At 42.9% G+C, this 19,405-nt stretch overlaps 1 protein-coding gene and 1 long non-coding RNA gene across 2 annotated transcripts; one reads left to right on the top strand and one right to left on the bottom strand.

Moving 5' to 3' along the window:
* Window positions 1-1,146: 1,146 nt before the first annotated feature.
* Window positions 1,147-15,003, bottom strand: PTGER4 (prostaglandin E receptor 4). Its single transcript, XM_014781601.2, has 4 exons — window positions 14,861-15,003; window positions 14,466-14,707; window positions 13,086-14,019; window positions 1,147-3,119 (listed from the first exon to the last, which is right to left on the bottom strand). Exons 3-4 carry the CDS (start codon window positions 13,965-13,967, stop codon window positions 2,529-2,531), a joined length of 1,473 nt encoding a protein of 490 aa, XP_014637087.1. The 5' UTR covers window positions 13,968-14,019; window positions 14,466-14,707; window positions 14,861-15,003; the 3' UTR covers window positions 1,147-2,528.
* Window positions 15,004-15,252: 249 nt separating this feature from the next.
* On the top strand, window positions 15,253-18,921 carry LOC147914605 (uncharacterized). The gene is made up of 3 exons (XR_015555052.1): window positions 15,253-15,513; window positions 17,010-17,060; window positions 17,505-18,921. It is a non-coding gene; the product is annotated as an uncharacterized LOC147914605 (long non-coding RNA).
* The last annotated feature ends 484 nt before the right edge of the window (window positions 18,922-19,405 follow it).

Genomic DNA, 19,405 nt, shown 5'->3' with positions numbered 1-19,405 from the left:
AGGCCACATCTTGTATGATTCCATTTATGTCCAGTATAGGCAAATCCACAGATAGAGTAGTTGCCAGGGGCTGGGGGAGAGAATGGGGAGTAACTACAAATGGGTATGTGGTTTCTTTGGGGTTATCATGGAATTAGAAAGTAGTGATGGTTGCACTCTGTGAACATACTAAAATAATTTATAGGGCAAGTTTTATAATATGTGAATTATATTTCAATTAAAAAAAAGAATAAGCCAGAATCAGCATTCTGGACAGTGAACTTGAAGGGTGAGTGAGATTATGCCTTGAGTATTAGTAATGCTGAGTTGTGAATGAAGCTTTTGTTTTTCTCCATAAACACAGATGAATACATATATGTATGTAAATATATATATATAAATCTAGGTGTTGTCTCATTGTCTGCATACGTGGGAGAAAAACAAAAACCTCTTTCACAAGTAAAATATTCTCTGAAGGCATTGTTTCTTAGGCATTGTTAGCATGGTGAAATAGAACATTTTAGAAGTTTGAGCCAGACACTCCTTTTCTGAACCATCCCTACCTCAGCTGAGAATCACTGTGCCATCAGGTCCGTGAAGGTAACAGTCCTGTTTTTCTGACATCATCCAAAAATATCTTTAAAAACTTGCAAATAGCAAATCATCACCTGGCTCCTGGGGATTATTGCTACTCAAAGTGTGTCCTAATACTGGCAGCGTCAGCATCACCTAGGAGCTTTTTAGAAAAGCTTCCCCTGTACACACCCCCTGACCTACTGAATCAGAAACTTTGTGTTTTCAACAGCTCTCCAGATAACTCTTCTGCGTGCTGAAGTTTGAGAAGCACTGATCTAGAGAACTTACAAGCAGGAAGGGGCACAAGTTTATGCTAATTTTTTGAAATAAATATTTGGGTTCTTTACCTGTAGCAAGTTAAGCATGAATACTGTCTCCCCCACCATCCATGCAAACCGGTGATTTCTGAGTACACCTTGCACCCAGATCTTGGTTTCTAAATACCACTCTCCACTAAGTGGATCCAAGCCTTTGTACTATTCTTCCAACTTTTCTCTAAATTTGACATTATTTCAAAATAAAAATTTTTAAATATTCCAATTTAAAAGGGTACAGCAGATGACCTGAAAGAAACAAACAAAAATCACACAGTTTACGGAACTCAGATTGAGTGTATTTATTTATTATAATCTCCAAAATAATTTCAGTTGTTACAACTGTTTTTTAAAACCGTATCACTATCAGGCTCAGAATTTAATTACAACCAAGCGATTCACAAAAACACTTTAAGCAACAAAACATGCTTAATAGTTCTTTGAAAAAGGTCCTTCAAATATGTGTACAGCATTTCTGTGTGACACAAAACTGGTAGAAGATAACCCTTATGTGCTCTAGTTCTGCACCCTTAACAACTGCCAAGAGTTATTCAACTCTTATGACATCTGCGAAAGGCTGATTTAACCACTCCTTCCACATAAAGGTCGTTATGGTGCAATCTGTCTTCCTCTTAAATTTTAAAGGATATTCTAGATCATTCCTTAGGAAAGTAAAACTATGCACACTTTCAGGGGGAAAACAAGCTATTTAGACTTTTTATTTTTATATTATACACTTCAATTATGTGTTATTTACTAAAGACTTTTTAAAATTTATGTTACATTTTAAAAAGTACCAGTTAGTGGGGACAAAAGTGGAAAATATTTGCCAGCATTTTAGGGTCTCCTGAAATCACAGTTTTCTGGGTAAACACATATAGCCATCACTAAAAATTTTTCACTATGTATTACACATAGCTTGGAAAGAACTTTAATATTTTGGACTATAATTTTCATGTCTTAAATAACATTTTTCTTTATTCCTTTAACAGTACTAAACTTTCTTTTAAAAATTTATATCCATTTTATAGATATGAGTTTCACTGTGAATTTTCAACATCTTGGCTGAATTTGTTTATGAAAAAAATCTAACATCTGCAACTTCAGCTGGTTATACTGGGAGGACAGGGGTTATCATAATTTTATTATACCTTGTATTAACAATAAACCTTCTCACAGAGAAGAAAATACTTTAAATACCTTAAATCATATTTACAACAATAAAATTCACATTTCATGCTTTAGTGAGACACTTACTTAAATCATCCATAAGATAGTCCTCATAGTTTATTGGAATAGAGCCCTTCTGTACCCGGCCTTCTGCTGTGTGCCAGATATAAAGCTCACGGTGTTATGAAAATAGCAAAACTTCTGCCATCCTCCTGTCAAGTAGAAAAACTGAGGGTAGATCTTCCCAGCCATCAGGTTGTGACCAAAATCCTGTGTCATAGTGAGGTGGCAACCCATGTGCTTCAGACCCCGGGACCCATGTGAATCACCTTGATTGTTTGAAAAGTGCTCAAAAGCCAGGATGTTCTCTAATGTGAGTCCTAGGACAGAAATAGCCCTTCTGAGCACAGCTAAACACTTCATTTATGTGTCTATTGCACAGGATTTTATAAGCTTCCAGAAATAGTGCTGTATTTCTTTCCTTAGCTCCTATATACATTTTTCTGATAAGTTCAGTGTTTCATTGGGAAATGTGACTTGCAAGGAGCTCCCCTTCGGGGCAGGCCCAGCTCTGCTAGTCCCACCAACCTCGTCCACCAGTAAGACACTCTCCAAGTCCTGCCCCTGTGAGGAGTCCGAGGTCTCTGATATTCGCAAAGTCCTCAGTGAGGTGGTGTCTATTTGGGTCAAGCCCATGCCAGGCACACCTGGAAGCAAATTCCTGCCTCCAAGGCCATTTTCACTGAGGTCTGGCATGTAAAGGAGGGTCTGAGATGTGCTGCTGATCTCCTTCAGCTCCCGGGAAAGGAAGGAGCGAGAGTGGCCAGACATGGCTGAAGATGTCCTCCTACTGTCTGCGCAGTGCTGTCCGGACCGGTCTCTGTGGGACCCGCCAATGCGGCAAAAGAGGCATTTGATCTTCTCTATGGCTTTACTGAGCACTGTCTTCCGAAGGAGGATGTATATCCAGGGGTCCAGGATGGGGTTCACAGCAGCAATTCGGATGGCCTGCAAGTCTGGGTTTTTGCTGATCTCTCGCTCTAAGCTTGGCCGATACAACTGGTTGATGAACACTCGCACCTGCATAAATGAGATGCCCACATTTAGATTTTATCATCAATCAATGGGGAAAACATTTGCATGCAATGTCTAACTTAGCCACATTAGGTAACTGCCCTCTTTTCTGGTAATAGGTGACAAAAAGAGAACAGCTTACACAATAAGCCTCAGAAAATCCACTGGTTGTAACACTACATTTATGTTTTCAGTTAGTATAAGTTTAAATATGTTTGTAACTATCTTATAAATATCTTCCCCAGATCAAAGATGGTATACAGAAATGCAATGTGTGTACAGGTAACATATGCATAAAGTTCCCTTGAGAAGCATTTTACGAACTTCATTTCTGTGAGTGCTTTTAAGTTTTTGTAGTTATAATGAGGTCTATTTTTTCCAGTAGCCATTGACATCCCTTATTCCAGCTGCCATTTTATATATTTAAATGAAACTCATTTTGTAAGTCAACTAACCATCTAATCATCACAGACAAGCCCAGAGATTCCTGTATTTTAGAGTCTAGAAAGGATCTACTGGAAATCTTTAAACCAACATCTGACTCTCGTATCATTCAGAATGACCACAGAATAGTTTTTATTTTCTCTGAGTCTGTTCCTTGGTTATAAACATCATCTAGTGTTATCAACCTTTCCTTCAAAGACCTGTTCCAAGTCTTTTCCCCCCACTGCATTTCTCATCTGGATTACTGCAGCAGCCACAAAACTAGCTTTCCCATCTCCAATTCCTCTTCTCCCCAATCCATCCTCTAAACTCACCCCAGAATATGATTTCTAAAATGCGGATCTGATTATGCTACTCAGCTGCTAAACCTTTAGTGGCTCCCTGCTGCTTGCAAACTAGAGTTTTGCTCAACAACGGCCACTCAGTGAATCCATCCTGAAACTCCAGTCAGAATCGATCCCTCCTCTGTGCTTGTAGAGCATCTGAGCCAGTAAACAGCCAAATGCTATTAGGGATGGATAAAGGGCACTCTGGACCGACCAGTAGGGGTGACAACTCATTCTGGTGCAGTTTGAGCTATTTAAGACCAGAGGCATGTATGTCTGCCAGCCCACCACAGGCCAGGTATGGCTTAAAGGAAGGAAATGCAAGGGAACCCTAACAACCTGTTTGCTATTTTTGAGTCTTATTTTTCACAGTCAAAAACGTTTCCTCTTACTATAATCACTTATTTATTCACATTTTTTCATGAATTTAATCATTTAACAGTAAGCACTTATTGTGTGGTTAGGCATTGTGATAGGTTGCATTAAATACCATAAACTTCTTGAAGGCAGAGAGTAACCCACAGTGCAGAAGACAGGAAGGTAGACAGATTATTACTGCAGGTGATTGAATGAAATCGCAGAAATACATACACTAATGCAGGTGTATGCAGCTAATCCAGACCTGAAGGGGAGGGCTTCAGAAGATGCTTCCTGGAGGAGAGGAAGCTTGCACTGAGTTTCAATGGATGAGTGAGAGTTCGCTAAATTTAGAAAGAACGATATAACCTTTCAAGTAGAGGTAATTCCATGTGGAAAGTCTTGGAAGATTGAAACGATACGCCAACTTCCGGGAACTTCAAAGGATTCAATGAAGAGAGCATGAATTTGTGTCAACTTAAGGAAGATATTCATTTTATTCCTTAGAAGAAAAAGCACTTGTTAAATGTACACTCTCGAATTTACTCTTAAAGAGGAGATCTTAAAAGTTCTCATAACACGAAAAAAAAATTTTGTAACTATGTGTGGTGATGGATGTTAACTAGACTTACTGTGGTGATCAACTGGCAATATATATAAATATCGAATCATTATGTTTGTAACAACTGAAATTAATATAACGTAATATGTCAATTATATCTCAATAAAACAAATATATATAAAAATTTACTCTTCAAGTATTGTTATTATTATTTTGTCTAGATCTTACTTCTAATTCCACTAGGATAAAAATCTCACCTATAATTCATGTAAAAATAGTGGTTTTAAGATAATTGCCACCTGTCTTTAGTAATTATTTAATAATTATCACTTGCCTTTAGTAATTATTTTAGATTAGGGAGAAGTTAAGAGCTGAGTCTCACAGCCAAGGAGGATGCATAAAAACCAAAAAAAGAGAGAAAAACTCACAAAAGCATAGCTGGAACCATTTAACTTCGGGCAAATATCTAACTATATCAAGACTTGAGGACATTTCTACCTAACTATACAGTAGAATAATTAGTATTCATGGTGTATGAATCACTAAGAAAGAATAGGGATATTTTAGAAAGATTTGTAACAATTTGGATAAAAGAAAAGTTTAAAACGTTTAAAGAAATTTCACTAATCTGCAAAATTCTATTCATATGAAACTTATTTCTAGATGATGCTAGATCAGTGAGGTGTAACTGTATTTCTATTTCTCCCTTCACTGGAATTTAGACCTTAAGTCAGCTCCAGGTCCATAATCCTTTATCAAGAAATTGTTGTTCATTTGCTCTTGCTTTGTTGTTATTCATTTGTTTTGCTTTATTTTTGGTTGCAAAAGCGGACCTAAACTTATTTTGGCAGCAAAACTTGAGCTGACTAGATCATGAGGCTATTTATAGTTTTATTTATTCCACTTAGTGTGAATATTCCTATGTTTTTCTTCAGAGGTGCTGGCCCACTTCTGTTGGGGCTATTACATATTATACAGTGTATTACTAAATGACTTTTCTAAAAGCCAAGAAATTCTGAATTCTAAAACACATCCAGCCCTAAATGTTTTGGATAAGGAATTATGGTCATGTAACTTTCATAGAATAAAATGATGAAATGGCTCTATGATGACATTAATACCTTGATCTCCAGAAGACAGCTACATAAAAACTGAACTAGAATGAACAGCAGTCTATGATGACTTCTCTTGAAATACTTTGAGAAACTCTGTTTGGATAAATGATGCTATCAAGACAAAGCATGACTGATTTTCTATCTTTACAAAACCTAGTACAACAAAGCATCTTGCTTTCTTCCTCCCATAATTTTTTTTTTTTTTTGTGAGAAAGATCAGCCCTGAGCTAACATCCATGCCAATCCTCCTGTTTTTGCTGAGGAAGACCGGCCCTGAGCTAACATCCTTGCCCATCTATCCCCACTTTATGTGGGATGCCGCCACAGCACGGCCTCACAAGCGGTGCGTCAGTGCGCGCTGGGATCCGAACCCGGGTCACCAGCAGCTGAGCGCGTGCACTTAATTGCTGTGCCACGGGTTGGCCTCATTCCTCCCATAATTTTTATTGAGGTTCTCAGCTGTGTCTGCGTGCTGAGCGATTAATCTCTCTTAGGTCTATGGGCCTATTCTCATATGAAGTGTTACTGAGACCTGGAGGTGTTGAGGAACTTATCCAGGTCCCCCACCCTGTTGGTGACCCACTCTGGTCTGGGTTCCAGGTCTCCAGATGACCTCCATGTTGCTTCTTCTGTTCTACCAGTCTGGGTGGCTTTCTGTTTAACAATTATCTCCCAGCAATGGGATTCTTGGTAAAAAGTATGAGGTCTATATTTTACTCATCACAAACAGATCTTCCTCAACTTACGATGGGGTTACATCCAGATAAACCCATCGTAAGTTGAAAATATCATAAGTGGAAAATGTGTTTAATGCTCCTAACCTACCCAACATCATAGCTTAGCCCAGCCTGCCTTAAACGCGCTCAGAACACTTACATTAGTCTATGGTAGGGCAAAATCATCTAACACAAAGGCTACTTTATGATGAAGTGTTGAATATCTCATGCAATTTATTAAATACTGTACTGAAGGTGAAAAACAGAATGGTTGTATGAGTACAACCCTCGAGATGGAGAGGCTGACTGGGAGGTGCCGCTCGCTGCCGCTGCCCAGCATCACGAGAGTGTCTTATTGCATATTGCTAGCCCGGGAAAAGACCAAAATTCAAAACCTGAAATACCGTTTCTATTGAATGCATATCACTTTCACATCACTGTAAAGTCGAGAAACCGTATGTCGGGGACCGTTTGTACTCCGTTCCTAAGGGTAAAAGAAATGATGGATTAAATCTGTTACCATCAGGCCCTCCGTGTGGTCTACAAGAAAAAAACCATGGCAGAGTTTGTGCGGACTTGAGACTTCCAGCCTCTAGGTGGCAGTGTTGCTCCACTTGGGACTTTTTGGTCCCACGGGGCCTTCCTAAGAAGCTTTTTGCCCAGCCATCTCTGAGACTCTCTTTCAGAACAGAATCTTGGTTAAGTCTGAACATTGCATTTCTGATATTTTTGACATTTTAATGTTTTGTTGCTGGTTGCTTCTTCCACCGCTACCTCAAAGGAAACATGGTTCCTACTGAAAGGAGGAAAATTTTTCAAGAGTTAAAATGGATATAAAAGGAATGAAATTTGTAGCTATTTAAAGGAATGTATTAGGAGTTAGCATTTTATTTTTAAATTTCTATGACCTTTTAGAAAAGTCTGAATGTTGTAAAAACATTAATAATGGGCTTCCATAATCAAAAGTGACAGGAGGCAAAGAAAGAGTCCTCTCTGCACCTCACTTCATCCCCAGCAGAAATTAATATTGACTACTGAAGAACGGAATGAAAGGAAGCCCTATTTTAGACTTCCATGGGGGTTACAATGAACACCAGCCACCGAGCCCAGTCACTTAGTTTCAGTAAAGGGGAGCGCACGGGGTAGCAAAAAGATGAGTTTAAAAAGCAACATTCCAAATTCAGGTAAAAACATTCTCAAAAGTTGGTCAAATTATTTGAAAAGAATCAAGACAGATGAGTTTTCCTTTGCAGCATGTTTTCAACGGATATTGACTTGAAATAGAGGAAAAAAGACAAAAATGAACGAAAGCTCCACGTACGTCGTCACCTTCGAAAAAATACAGCAATCTCTGCCTCATTTAAAGGCTACTTGGTTTGCTCTCCCCTAACGGGGAAACCCCAGATGAGGATGGGAATATACACAGCAGTACTTCAATGTCACGTGGGAAGGGGACAGCACTTTTCTGGAATTCTTGTCTAACAGGCCCTGTATGTTAAACAAATAAACACATTCATGCAATTTTCAGTGTTGGAAGAGTGTGCTGTTGACAGAACCTCCGAGTCAGGGGGAAAAATACCTTAAAAGAATTCACTGAATGCAAATGACATATATACTCTCTTTTAATATTGTTAGTCTGTTTTTTAGTAGCTGCAGATTTGCGCACATAGTTTATCATTAATATTGGCATACATTACAAATATTCTCAACTTCTTGAGGATGCCTAGAGATTAGGGTTCAGGAAAATTGGAACATAACTTGGAGAAAATATGATAAATCAAAAAGATGTGATGACAGAAGAGCTCGATGTTGTAGAGGCAAATACCTAAGCTTTGGAATCAAACCAACCTCGGTTCATATCCTGGCTCTGCTCCTTATAATTTATGTACAGATTATGAAAGCGCTTAGTAAAATGCCTAACATTTAACATATTTGTTGGCTGTCGTTACTTTTTTGGTAAACCATATGTGAAAGCTTGGCAACTGAAATATATCAATAATTTGAAAATCACAGCTTAGTGGTAGCTTTGGGGTACAGCTAATGACACAGTATCAAAAACATGTACTTCCCGATTAAGAACCTGTTGGTAGGGAATGTCTAATTGAAAAAGAACGTTGAAATTTTGATTAGACCAATTTAGTTATTGACCGTCAAAGTCGAAATGCTTTCTAATAAATGACAAGATTTGTGCGTGTGTGCTACTTGTTCTGTTCCAAGCACATAAAAGGAATTATCTGTGTGTGCTCAGTTATCAACTGCCTTGTGAAGAGTCCAAAATTGACACAGCTGTTACTAGAAATTCTTATCACTTTTTTATTTTGGTGACAAAAAGACTCTTTAAGTAAAGGATAATGGAAAGAGTTCTTGACTGGGCGGTGGTGTGAGAGAACTCAATTTTCCTTCCCTCTGGGTCACTAACTGGCCATTTACTGCAGGCAAATTACTTAATCTCTACAGGCCAGTCTCTACATCAAAAATTTGTTTCTAAAGTTTTTTTTTTTAACTCTAAGTTTCAACATTCTAATAGGAGACTACAAGAATCACTTCAGCTCTAGGGGAAAAAATCTTGTTAGTAGATGTTTAATAAAACCAAGACTTGACAGGCCAGCCAAGCATGGTGAAAAGAGCATTAGACTAGGACTGATCCACAGCCACCCAGTAAGATGCAGAATGATAGAGATTCTTCATGTGCAGTTGAGGAAATTGAGGGGCAGAAAGACTGAAAATATTGGGCAGCCCCACTTTCTTCCTAGAGCTTTTTTCAAGATTCATATGAGATGCTGGATGTGGAAATAACTCACTTTTATGTTACCCTGGAGTCTTTAAGGTACTACTACTGGGTCACCAATTTCATGTTATGACTAAAAAATTGCTTTTAGGAATTGCTATTTTTTCACTTAGCTGAATTTATTTGAAAAATAATCAAATCCTTCAGGTTCTGCTGTTCTAGTACCCAAATTTATGGCATTACTCTTGTACCTAAAGATGTGATTTTTACTCCTCTGAAATCCCATTAGTTGTTTAATGACTCTACTTCCAGTTTGCCCACAGTAGACAAAAGTGTATCTATTTATGAAGTTTTCACCTGTCCTAATAAACCTTCGCTGATCAAATGCTGCTGAAAGCTTTATAGAGACGACTAGTTTATGGTAAGCAACCAAATAAACACTTACAGGAAGCTGTTTTCCTAAAGACCTAAGTTTTACCCTCCAAGGCAGAAGATTAATCAAATTGGCCATTTTACCCCTACCAGAGATGCATACTTGTTATTTCAGAGTAAGAAGGAAGAAAATAAAAGAAATAAGTAAGCAATAAACATGGCCTTGGCTTGCCTGTGCATGGGGGGAAAACGCCTTTCCAAATGCTACAGTGTAACTGTTAGTCCTGAGGCAAAAGATTTCATTATAATCATTATTTAACATTAGTAACTGCAAAATTAGGCACCAGAAGTTGATCTAGCTACAGCATTTAACACAGGGACCTTATGAAGCTGTCTTGCTTGCATATTTCTAAAGAATTCAATCCCTTTTATTTATCTTAAGCCTAGACTCTTTCATTTCTTCGAATAGACAAAATGACAAGCACCACCTTCCCACTAAATCTCGTGTTGTAAGGTTCCTTGTAGATTGTACTTACACCTTCTCTGTTCATTGACTATGACTCACTTTAGAAGATTTTGCAAGTTCAGCACAGTTCCTTATATCTACAATTAATTTCCCAACCTTCCTCCAATTTCTATTCCAAGCTCTATTTATGAGACATATATATTTTGGATGACAAATTAAAATTAACTTTTCATACTAAACTCAATATCAACTGCCCTCTAAGAGCCACTATAGTTTTTTTCTTCCCTGGTGTCCAAAAGACAAAAACTTGGCTGCTTGTCAGTGACGGCTTGTTTTCCTTTTATGTTGTGTCAAACTTTCTGAAATCCCAAGTAAACTCTCTCTGCTCTATTAGTCATTCCGCAGCGTTTTCAATGTTATGAAGGGTTTGATTTTCCTCAAATAGGATTAGCAACCAACTCAGTTTCATAAAGTTAACAGATTTGCTTCATTAGTCTCCTTGGAACCGAAGAAAGGTCCGACTGCTTTAAATGTCAGAGAGTTCAGAAACTTTAAATTACAATATGAATATGTGAAACATGAAAAACAACAAGAAAGTTGTAAAAGTAAGCCAATGAAGACTAGAGTTGTGGATGTTTCCCTTTTAATTCTTTCATAATTGTGGGTGGGTGGGTTGGTAGTATAATGACCCCATTGCTTATCATTAATTTACAATTAAACTGATTCTGAAATTAGATTTTGGGAGCCAAAACTAAAGGCTACAAACCGAAGCTACTACTACTTGTATGATTTCTGTGTTTCACTGTCTGTTAACTTCTTAGCTGAGCCAGTTTCAATTTTCAAGGTAAAATTACTTAATATCTACTACATGTTACTGACTTTATATAGAATGGATAGTATTTGTTAGTTAAAATGTAGTTAATTTGCAAACCACAAATACAGCTCCTATAATTTCTTGCCTCTAGCTTCTCAAATAATTTCAAAGGCTTTGTGACAAATGGCCCCACCTTAGGGCCAGGTCTGTCACTTCAGCCCATAAGATGAATTAAGCTTTTATGCCTTTCTAGATGCTGGAAGAAAACAATTAATTCATCTGTGACTGTGCAGTCATCAGTAGCTTCACATGCTTACCTCCAACCAAAACACATTTAAAAAGTATGTGCATGTGGCTAACCTTCTAGCTCTAATTCCTCAGTTCCCTCAAGTGGATGTTCTGTAAATAACGACCACTCACTTTGTCATTTACTGTTCTGTGGAACATAAGGCAGAGGCCAGAGAAGGGAACCCCAGCAGGAACAAAGTTGTTTCTTCCAAAATCTCACTTTATTCGGAGTTGCCATTACAGACAGTAAAATATATTTATGTGGCTCAAGTGTGACTTAACTCTGTATATTGGGTCCTGGAATGGTTTAAAGGCCCTTTTGGCCAATTATATTTACTTCTGTTTATACAAATTGGGAAGAAGCTACTGTACTCTGGCTCTCAGCCCCCACGAAGTTCCTTCCATTTACAGTCACTTTTATCAGAGATATGATATTTTTATGTTAAAGATCCCTGGACAGTATTAATAAGGGAAAGGAAGGAATAACAGTCCATTACATTTCTTTTCTCTTGTTCCCAATCAGCATAAGAAAGAGAAGTCATCTCCTTTTGAGCTGGTAGTTTAGAATTTCCAGGAATGCAGTGTTCTGAGAGATGGAAAATTCAGAACTAGTGGCTTTCAAGAGAAACTCTAGATAAAGTATTGCGTTCCTCTGCCTATCAGTTTCTGGTACATTCCCTTTTCATGACGGGCAAAGTAGAGGAGAACAAGGTAGGTTTTCAATGTTTCTGCTTATAACATTTTGAAAGTTAATCCAAAGGCAATTTTAAAGGTAGTGGTGTCCTAAAAATGAAGTGTACCCAAACTTACACACTGTAGGAAGGCCAAAATGAGAAGTGTTCTAGGAGGGAGACATGACGTAACAGTACTTGAGCAGGGTCTGGAGTCAGGTGGGTCTGCGGTTCCTCACAAGCTGTGGGGTTTTGGCTTGGTAAACAACATGATGACCTTCTCTAAATCTCCATTTCCCTTGAGTGGCACTGTACCTCTCCCAGTTGCTGAGAATCCAAATTCAATACCCCACATAGAGCAGCCTGCCCGTCTTGGCCCCCTGAGAAACCCTGCTTGCCTGGCACCTAGAGAGAATGAAGGAACCCGAGTCTGGGCCATGTCCTGTGCAGGAATTGTGACCTGCATGTGCACTGAGATGTTGTCCCAGGGCACAGCATGGTAAAGAGCACGGACTCCAGCTTGACAGTGTAGTTCTCCTACATATTTTAAGCAAGTCACTCCCTGTGTAAAGTGAGGGAGTTAGATTAGAACAAAAAGCCTCCAATATCTTCCCTAGCCCTAAAATTCTATGTAAATCTACCAAAAAACCTCGCATAAACCAAAATACCAAAAACGCCACTGCCCTAAGGAATGGTGTGCACAAAGAGATCACCACCCCTGACGTTTCGGATTCTGCGGTTCAGCGTGCAGGACGGGGCTAAGTCACACAGCGGTTTCCCCTCCACCTCTGACACAGGGCGGCGGGAGTTCCCGGCAGGCTCAGGGCCAATGTCAGGCAGCAACGGGTAGGGGCTGTCCCGGGAGGGAAAGGAAACCGGCTTTCGGGGAAAGAAACTCGGGGATGTAGGGGAAAAGCACCTGCAAAATCTCATTAGGGACGCGGCCTAAAGGGAGGTTGGGCCTGCTCTGAGAAGCCGAGGTGGGGATCCCGGCCCTGACCTGGAGGGGACGAGTTCACCGCCAAGGAATGAGAGGGAAAGGAGGGACGGGAGACGGAGGAGGAAGGGGGGCGCAGGAGAAGGGCAGAGCGGGGCCCCAGTGCGGCCACTCACCACGAGCGGGATGGAGCAGATGAGCACCACCAGGGAGGTGGCGATGAGTAAGATGACCATCTGGATCTCGGCGCCCGCGATGCGGCGGAAGCTCCGGCGGCGGCGAAAGTCGCTGAGGCGCGGCAGGGCGGGCGAGGCGGCGGCCGGGTTGCCCCGGCAGGCGGCCGAGGCCACGACCGCGGCGGCCGCGTGGTGCTGCTCGGTGCCCAGCGAGGTGCGCCGCATGAACTGGCGGTGCATGCGGAGCAGCGCGCCGCACACGAGCACGTTACAGAGCACGGTGGCGAGGATGAGGAAGGAGCTGAAGCCCGCGTACATGTAGGAGAAGGCGGCGTACGCCGTCACGTTGGTGGTCCAGTCGATGAAGCACCAGGTGTCCGGGTACTGCAGACGCGAGCTGCCGAGGCCCATGTTGGGCAGCGCGCAGAAGAGCACATTGGACGCGTAGACGGCGAAGAGCGTCAGGCCCGCCAGCCGCTTGTCCACATAGTGGTTGTAGAAGTAGGCGTGGTTGATGGCCAGGTAGCGCTCGATACTCATGGCACAGATGATGCTGAGGCCCGACAGGCCGAAGAAGAGCAGGATGAAGGTGCTGTACTCGCACAGCGCCTTGCCCCCGGGCCACTCGCCCTTCATGTACGTGGCGATGGTCACCGGGCTCACCAGCAACGTGCCCAGCAGGTCGGTGACCGCCAGCCCGCAAACCAACGTGTAGAAGGTCGTCTCCTTCTGCTCCTTGCGTGACTTGCACAGCACCACGATCGCCACCAGGTTGCCCACCACCCCGAAGATGAACATCACCGCCGGGATGGTCACCGGACTCTTCGTGATGTCGGAGCTGGCGATCAAGGAGGCGGACGCATTGGCCCCAGGGGTGGACATGGTCGTGGCCGGCAGGATGCAGCCTTGGAGTGTGAGTCTGGGTCTGGGGATGCTAGGAGAGACACAAAGGCGCGGTGAGCGAAAATTACCACTCGCAAGGTGTCAGACCCGCGCCCAAGAAACAATATGCCGATGAGACGAGGGGAGCCACTCGATCCTACATTGTGGATTGTAGCCACTTACCAACTGCTGCTACCGAAATCTCTAGGCTCCGGATGCGTCCTGCCAGCAGCATCAGTCTACTGATATTAATATTTATTAGTTGATACTGCCACTCTCTCCTCCTCCCCCGCAACCCAACTCACTCCACTGCCAAGATGAACAAGACATCTCAAGGGAAAAGTGGTTCGCTCTTATTCCCGACAGATTCTGAGTCAATAAAATTGTCATTAAAAACAAATTATGGAAGACAATTTGGAGAGCGCGCTCTCCTCCCTGGCTCCTCTCGCGGAGCGTCCGCCCACCGCTCTCTGCTCAGTGCCCCCAACCCCAACTCACCTGTGGTGGCCGCGACGGTGGCAGCCCGCAGGGGCAAGTCTCAGATGTCCTGGACACGCCTCCAAAGTGCCCTCAGTCTCGCCCTGCTCAGTGTTGAACTTGCTAAGCTGTTGCCTTCTCAGAGCCGGGTCTCGGTGGCTGCCACTTTTCCGGAACTGGGGTCACAGTGGCCAGCTTTCAAAAACTTGGAGAACCAGAAGGGCAGCGGAATGGTTCAGCGAAGCCTGATCTTGAATTTCTTTCTGCAAAGACGAGTCCAAGATTTGCAGAGCCCGAAGGTCCGGTCCGCGGGCAGACAGCGCTCAGATGTGCGGCCGCGCGCGCAGGTGGCACTGAGTCTCAGTCCCCGGCTCGGACCACCCTCCTCCCCAGCCCTGGGCAGTACGGGCGGCTACCGGGGCTGGTGGCTGCCGCTGAAGTCGCTTCTGGCGCCCTGGGGGCAGCTTGAGGTCCACTCGGTTTGAGGCTCTGACCTGGGGCCGTTCATCTTCTTCCTCTCGGGCTGCCGGGTTTCGAGCTCCGCTCTCGCCCTTCCAGCCTCTGTACAAACTTTTCTCCTGCTGCAAGTTTCCCTGGCGGGGGCGGGGACACACACTGCGCGGCCCGGGCGCCCATTGGCCGGACGGGGAGGGGGCGGGGCGCGCCCTCCCTCCCCCGCGCGGCTCGGAAGCGCGGCGCGGCAGGCGGCGGGCCGAGGGCGGGGCTCCGGGCCGCCCGGGTCCCACCGCGCCGCGGGGGGTGGCTCCCTGAGGCTTTCCCGCCCTCGGAGGGGGAAGGTCGAGGAGACGTGGCTCCCGCGCCTCCGGCTGACGGTGTCGACAGGCCGCCGTTGGCGGGGACCGTGGGAAGCCCCGGTGCTCTCCCGGGCACCCTCTCAGCCACTCTGAACTCGGCATCCGGGGCGCCAGCTCTGAAACCAGCATCTCTTCTTCCTCACTGCCTCCCGCTCCGAGTGGGCTGTTTCGTGCACCTTTTACACGCGGGTCGTAACATATGGTGCTGGGAAGGGTGGTCAACTGCTTTAGGACTCTACCTTGGAGCGGCCCAGGTGTGTGTGTGCCGCGCGTACGTGGCCCCGGGAGGAGAGGTAGGGTGTGTGTGCACGCGCGCGTGTCCCCGGCTCAGAAGTAGGGTGCGTGCAACGGGCTCAGTGAGTGGATGGGCGGGTGAGTACCAGGCTTGGGCGGGGAAACAAGGAAGAATCCATCCTCTCACATGAAAGGAGTTAGTTGGCAGTGCTGAGCTGTGGGCCGGGCTTGGTAGGGCAGCCCCAGGCAAGAAAAGGAGACGAGACCGCAACCTCTCCCGGCGCAGGTGGCAGAGTCCTGCGGCTGTGGAGAGGTGGCCCGCCAGCACCACAAGGGAGAGCCAGGGAGGGTGGGAGGGCTGTCTGTCTAACGGCCGAGACCTTTCTCCTCCTCTGGGGAACTTCTGCGCCCTGTACGAACGGTTAGAATGAGCTTCATGCCTTGGCCCTGTTAACATTCATGTTCGACACCTTCCCCACTAATCCTTGAAAGGGATGATGGAGGGTGAGACGGGGATTTGAAACTCATTGGAGTAAAAGAATTCTCTACTCATTACCTCCGTGGTTGGAAAAGCCTATTTGCTCTACCATTTTTTGTTTGATTTACAGTTTGTTTGGCTTCTTCTGTGATAACAGTTTTTCTGTATACTCATTATGTGCTTCTTTCTACTCTATTTCCTAAAGTCAGATCTGAAAACTAAAAAAAAAATGATTGTAAAACTTCATAGTGTAATTATAACCGCTTCACTATTTTTTTTAAATCATAAAGTGAGATTGTGAGGGCCTTCAACAATTTAAATTCCTAGAAAAACCTCTTTCCACGTGCTGTATACATGCATTTAAACATATTGCATCGCCTCACAGGGCAAGTAAACAACTAGGTTCTTTTATATGATAAGCAGGCACTCATTCCTTAAATGTTATTTCGTGAATGAACAAATCTAAGAATTTATCTGGAGACAGTTATTCTCAAATGGCACGGTATCAAAAGAGTAATAGAAACAAAGAGGGCATTCCAAATTACAGCTAATTACAGGAGATAAAATAACTAGAATCACATTACTTGAGCAAGGCACCATATGGATATATAAATATAGCATCATTCTATTGTTTATGCTGTTTCCTCATGAGTATCAGGGATTCAGAAGGAAAAACACATTCGTTAGCCAATATAAGAAGAATTGAGGGTGATTGGCCAGTGCCTCAGAGTCTTCTCTTAATCACTACCATAACCACTTCTGTTGCCTGTGCTTCCTTTGAGTAGTAGCCTCTAGAATTGTCATCATTAAAAACAAATTATCTCTAGAAAAGGAAACTGCACATTCTACCCCTGTTCCTCCCTAACCACATTGCATCACTTCACGCTGTCAGGTGGTTGTCAGTAAATATATGAAAGGGACGTGGGAAGTTCCACTTATACTCACTATCTGCTAAGAAAAATATATTTTCCAGTTTTCTTTCTATTTGAAGTTCCTAAAATGAAAAACAATTAAGACTGGTACTTGTTAATTTTTCAGGATGAAGAGTACATTAAATTTAAAAATTGAGGCACACTGCTGAGATAATTAGTAAGTATTACAAGTTTTAGAATGTCTTGGATAAACTGGACTTATTATCAATATTGAGCTGTTTTTCTTAACAAGTCCTTTAAATTTTCCTTCCACAGCAGCTTTAGGAAGACGAAAATAAATAAGAAAGCAGGACACAAGATGAAAAAAATGTAAAGAGGTTTACCTGTACCCTTATTTGGTGCATGATTCTTAAAGTTTAAGTTTAGCCTTCAGAAGTGGAAGTTGAAGGTTAAGGAAACAAATAATTATTTATATTTTTCTAATTTGAAAAATTGGGACAGTGTGGTTTGTAGTTCAATTTCCCTCGTACTCTGCCAGAAATCTGCATTGCAAAAGGAAAGGAAGAATGGCCATGATTATGTGGACAATTCTTGTCATTGTTTCTATGTTTCAACGAAGAGACTTTTAACTCTAAATATTGTTTTCTATCCTCCCTTGCAGTTTCTGCCTCAATCCTTGCTTCTCTGCACTGGAAGACCCTGCTTCAATTCTTTGGAACTGTTGTTAAATCTCCTCTGAAGGTTTGAACTAGTCCAAGAATGGCGTGACTGATCAGTATGATTGCTCTGTCCTAGCTAGTTACTTGATTACTTTCCTGAGTAAACACCGTAAGGTGGGAACCCCTTTAAAAGCAAAGGCTGCATGGGGGCTACTAGCCGCATTCCCTTTGACTATGTTGAATCTTCCTTGGGTCAGAGGAATGGGTCAGAAAGAGGAGGAAAGCAGCAGGATGAATCAGATTTGGCCTGGACCCCTTACTAAGCCAAAGCTGGCCTGATGGCAGAGCATTCCTAAAGCACTAATATTCATGTAGCGAAGCCTGTGCAAATCGTGTTTGCTCTCTGCCTTTCATGACAGGCCATGTGGATACTCAAAACACAGTGAAAAAGGCGTCTATCTGGTGCAAATAACACAGTGCCCTTGGACACGTTTGGACACCTAGGTCAGTGGATTGCAAGCATTAACCTGACCTCGGGCATGAAAAGAGGTCCACGATTGTGGTTGTGGGCCTAATGACTGCCTTTCCTTTTTAATGGTGCATTTCTAATGTGTGGTCTCCTAATTATTTTTATTTTCTAAGCATACATTTTGTGCTGAGTCTAGTGCCTGGAGTTGTTCCACATGTCAGGGCCGTGATTAACTCCCCAACATCTTCATGTGGTGATAAATTACCGCTGTGGAGGCTGGTCGCCACTAAGAGATCGCTTCAGACTGCCTCCTTCTCTGACAGTTACACTCCTCAAAGTGATGGCTTTCTACCCCTTTACTTTTCGCTTATTTTTTCCTCGAAATAAATGTTTCCATTTCATTTCCATTGTGGATCGGCCAATGGGCAAAGAAAGGGGGTTATTTACTTATTGTTGCCCGTGTTTGAAGATACAGGTGGAGAGAGAAAGCCTTACTAGTTCAGGAAGGCTGAACTACAGGAAGATGGACATTCTGATTATATTTAAGTTTATTCTCAAACCTCCCTAACTGCTGTATATTCTAGCACTTTAGAAAATACACGGAGACTCCCTGGTGTGATCATCAACACCAGCATCCTCGGCAGCTTGTTTTTCACTTTCCATAGCGCTTTGACACTTACATTCACACGTGATCTTATTAGCAACCCCCTGAGGATGTTCAGTAGGTGTGATGGAGACTGCTGTGTTTCACCAAATCCTGTTTCCATTTCCTCTTGAACACGTAGCTGGATGTTATTTCCCAGACTTTTTGTGGTTAAGCAAAGCTTGTGTGACTGAATTCTGGCCAGTGGATTACAGGTAGAAGTGATGTATGAGACTTCCAGGCCTGGTCTCTAAAAGACCTTGATCCTCTGTGCTCTCTATCTTCCCTCTTCTGCCAACAAGATAGAAGGCCCTGGGGTATGGCAGCACCATTAGATAGAAGGTAACTGGGTCCCTGAATGCCTGCATAGGGTGGGGACCCCATTCCAATCCCAGTGACCCTTGTTGGACAATGAAGTGAAAGAGATAATCCACTGAGATTTGAGGGGCTGCTTGTTTCAGCAGTTAGCATTTGCTGACTAATACAGTATGACTGGAATCATGTCTCTTCAATAATGAGAATGCGGGCACAGAAAAGCTAAGTGACTTGCTCAGAGGCACAAGAATTAGTAAGACCAGTAAATGTATGTGGTGCTTTGTCTGTGAGACGCTGTGTTGAATGCTTCATGCATTTGTCATCTAATCCTCGCAACAGAGCTATGAGGAAGGTACTACATAGTAATATTCCCATTTTACAGATGAGCAAACTGAAATTTGTTTAAGGAATGGGAAGGACATTGTCCTTTCCCACAGCATCTGGGGATGGTGGTGCCAAGGGTCCTGCAGTGTAAG

This window comes from Ceratotherium simum, chromosome 18 (genome assembly GCF_057802395.1).
Source record: "Ceratotherium simum simum isolate JZ-2026a chromosome 18, ASM5780239v1, whole genome shotgun sequence".
Classification (NCBI taxonomy): domain Eukaryota; kingdom Metazoa; phylum Chordata; class Mammalia; order Perissodactyla; family Rhinocerotidae; genus Ceratotherium; species Ceratotherium simum.
This window is presented reverse-complemented; position numbering and strand designations above follow the sequence as displayed.

Bases quoted from the DNA above. Each gene is read 5' to 3' on its own strand.
- PTGER4 (XM_014781601.2), bottom strand. From the start codon at position 13,967: ATGTCCACCCCTGGGGCCAATGCGTCCGCCTCCTTGATCGCCAGCTCC. The intron at 3,120-13,085 runs GTGAGTGGCCGC...TCATTTATGCAG, and splicing joins TCTGCTCCATCCCGCTCGTG to GTGCGAGTGTTCATCAACCA.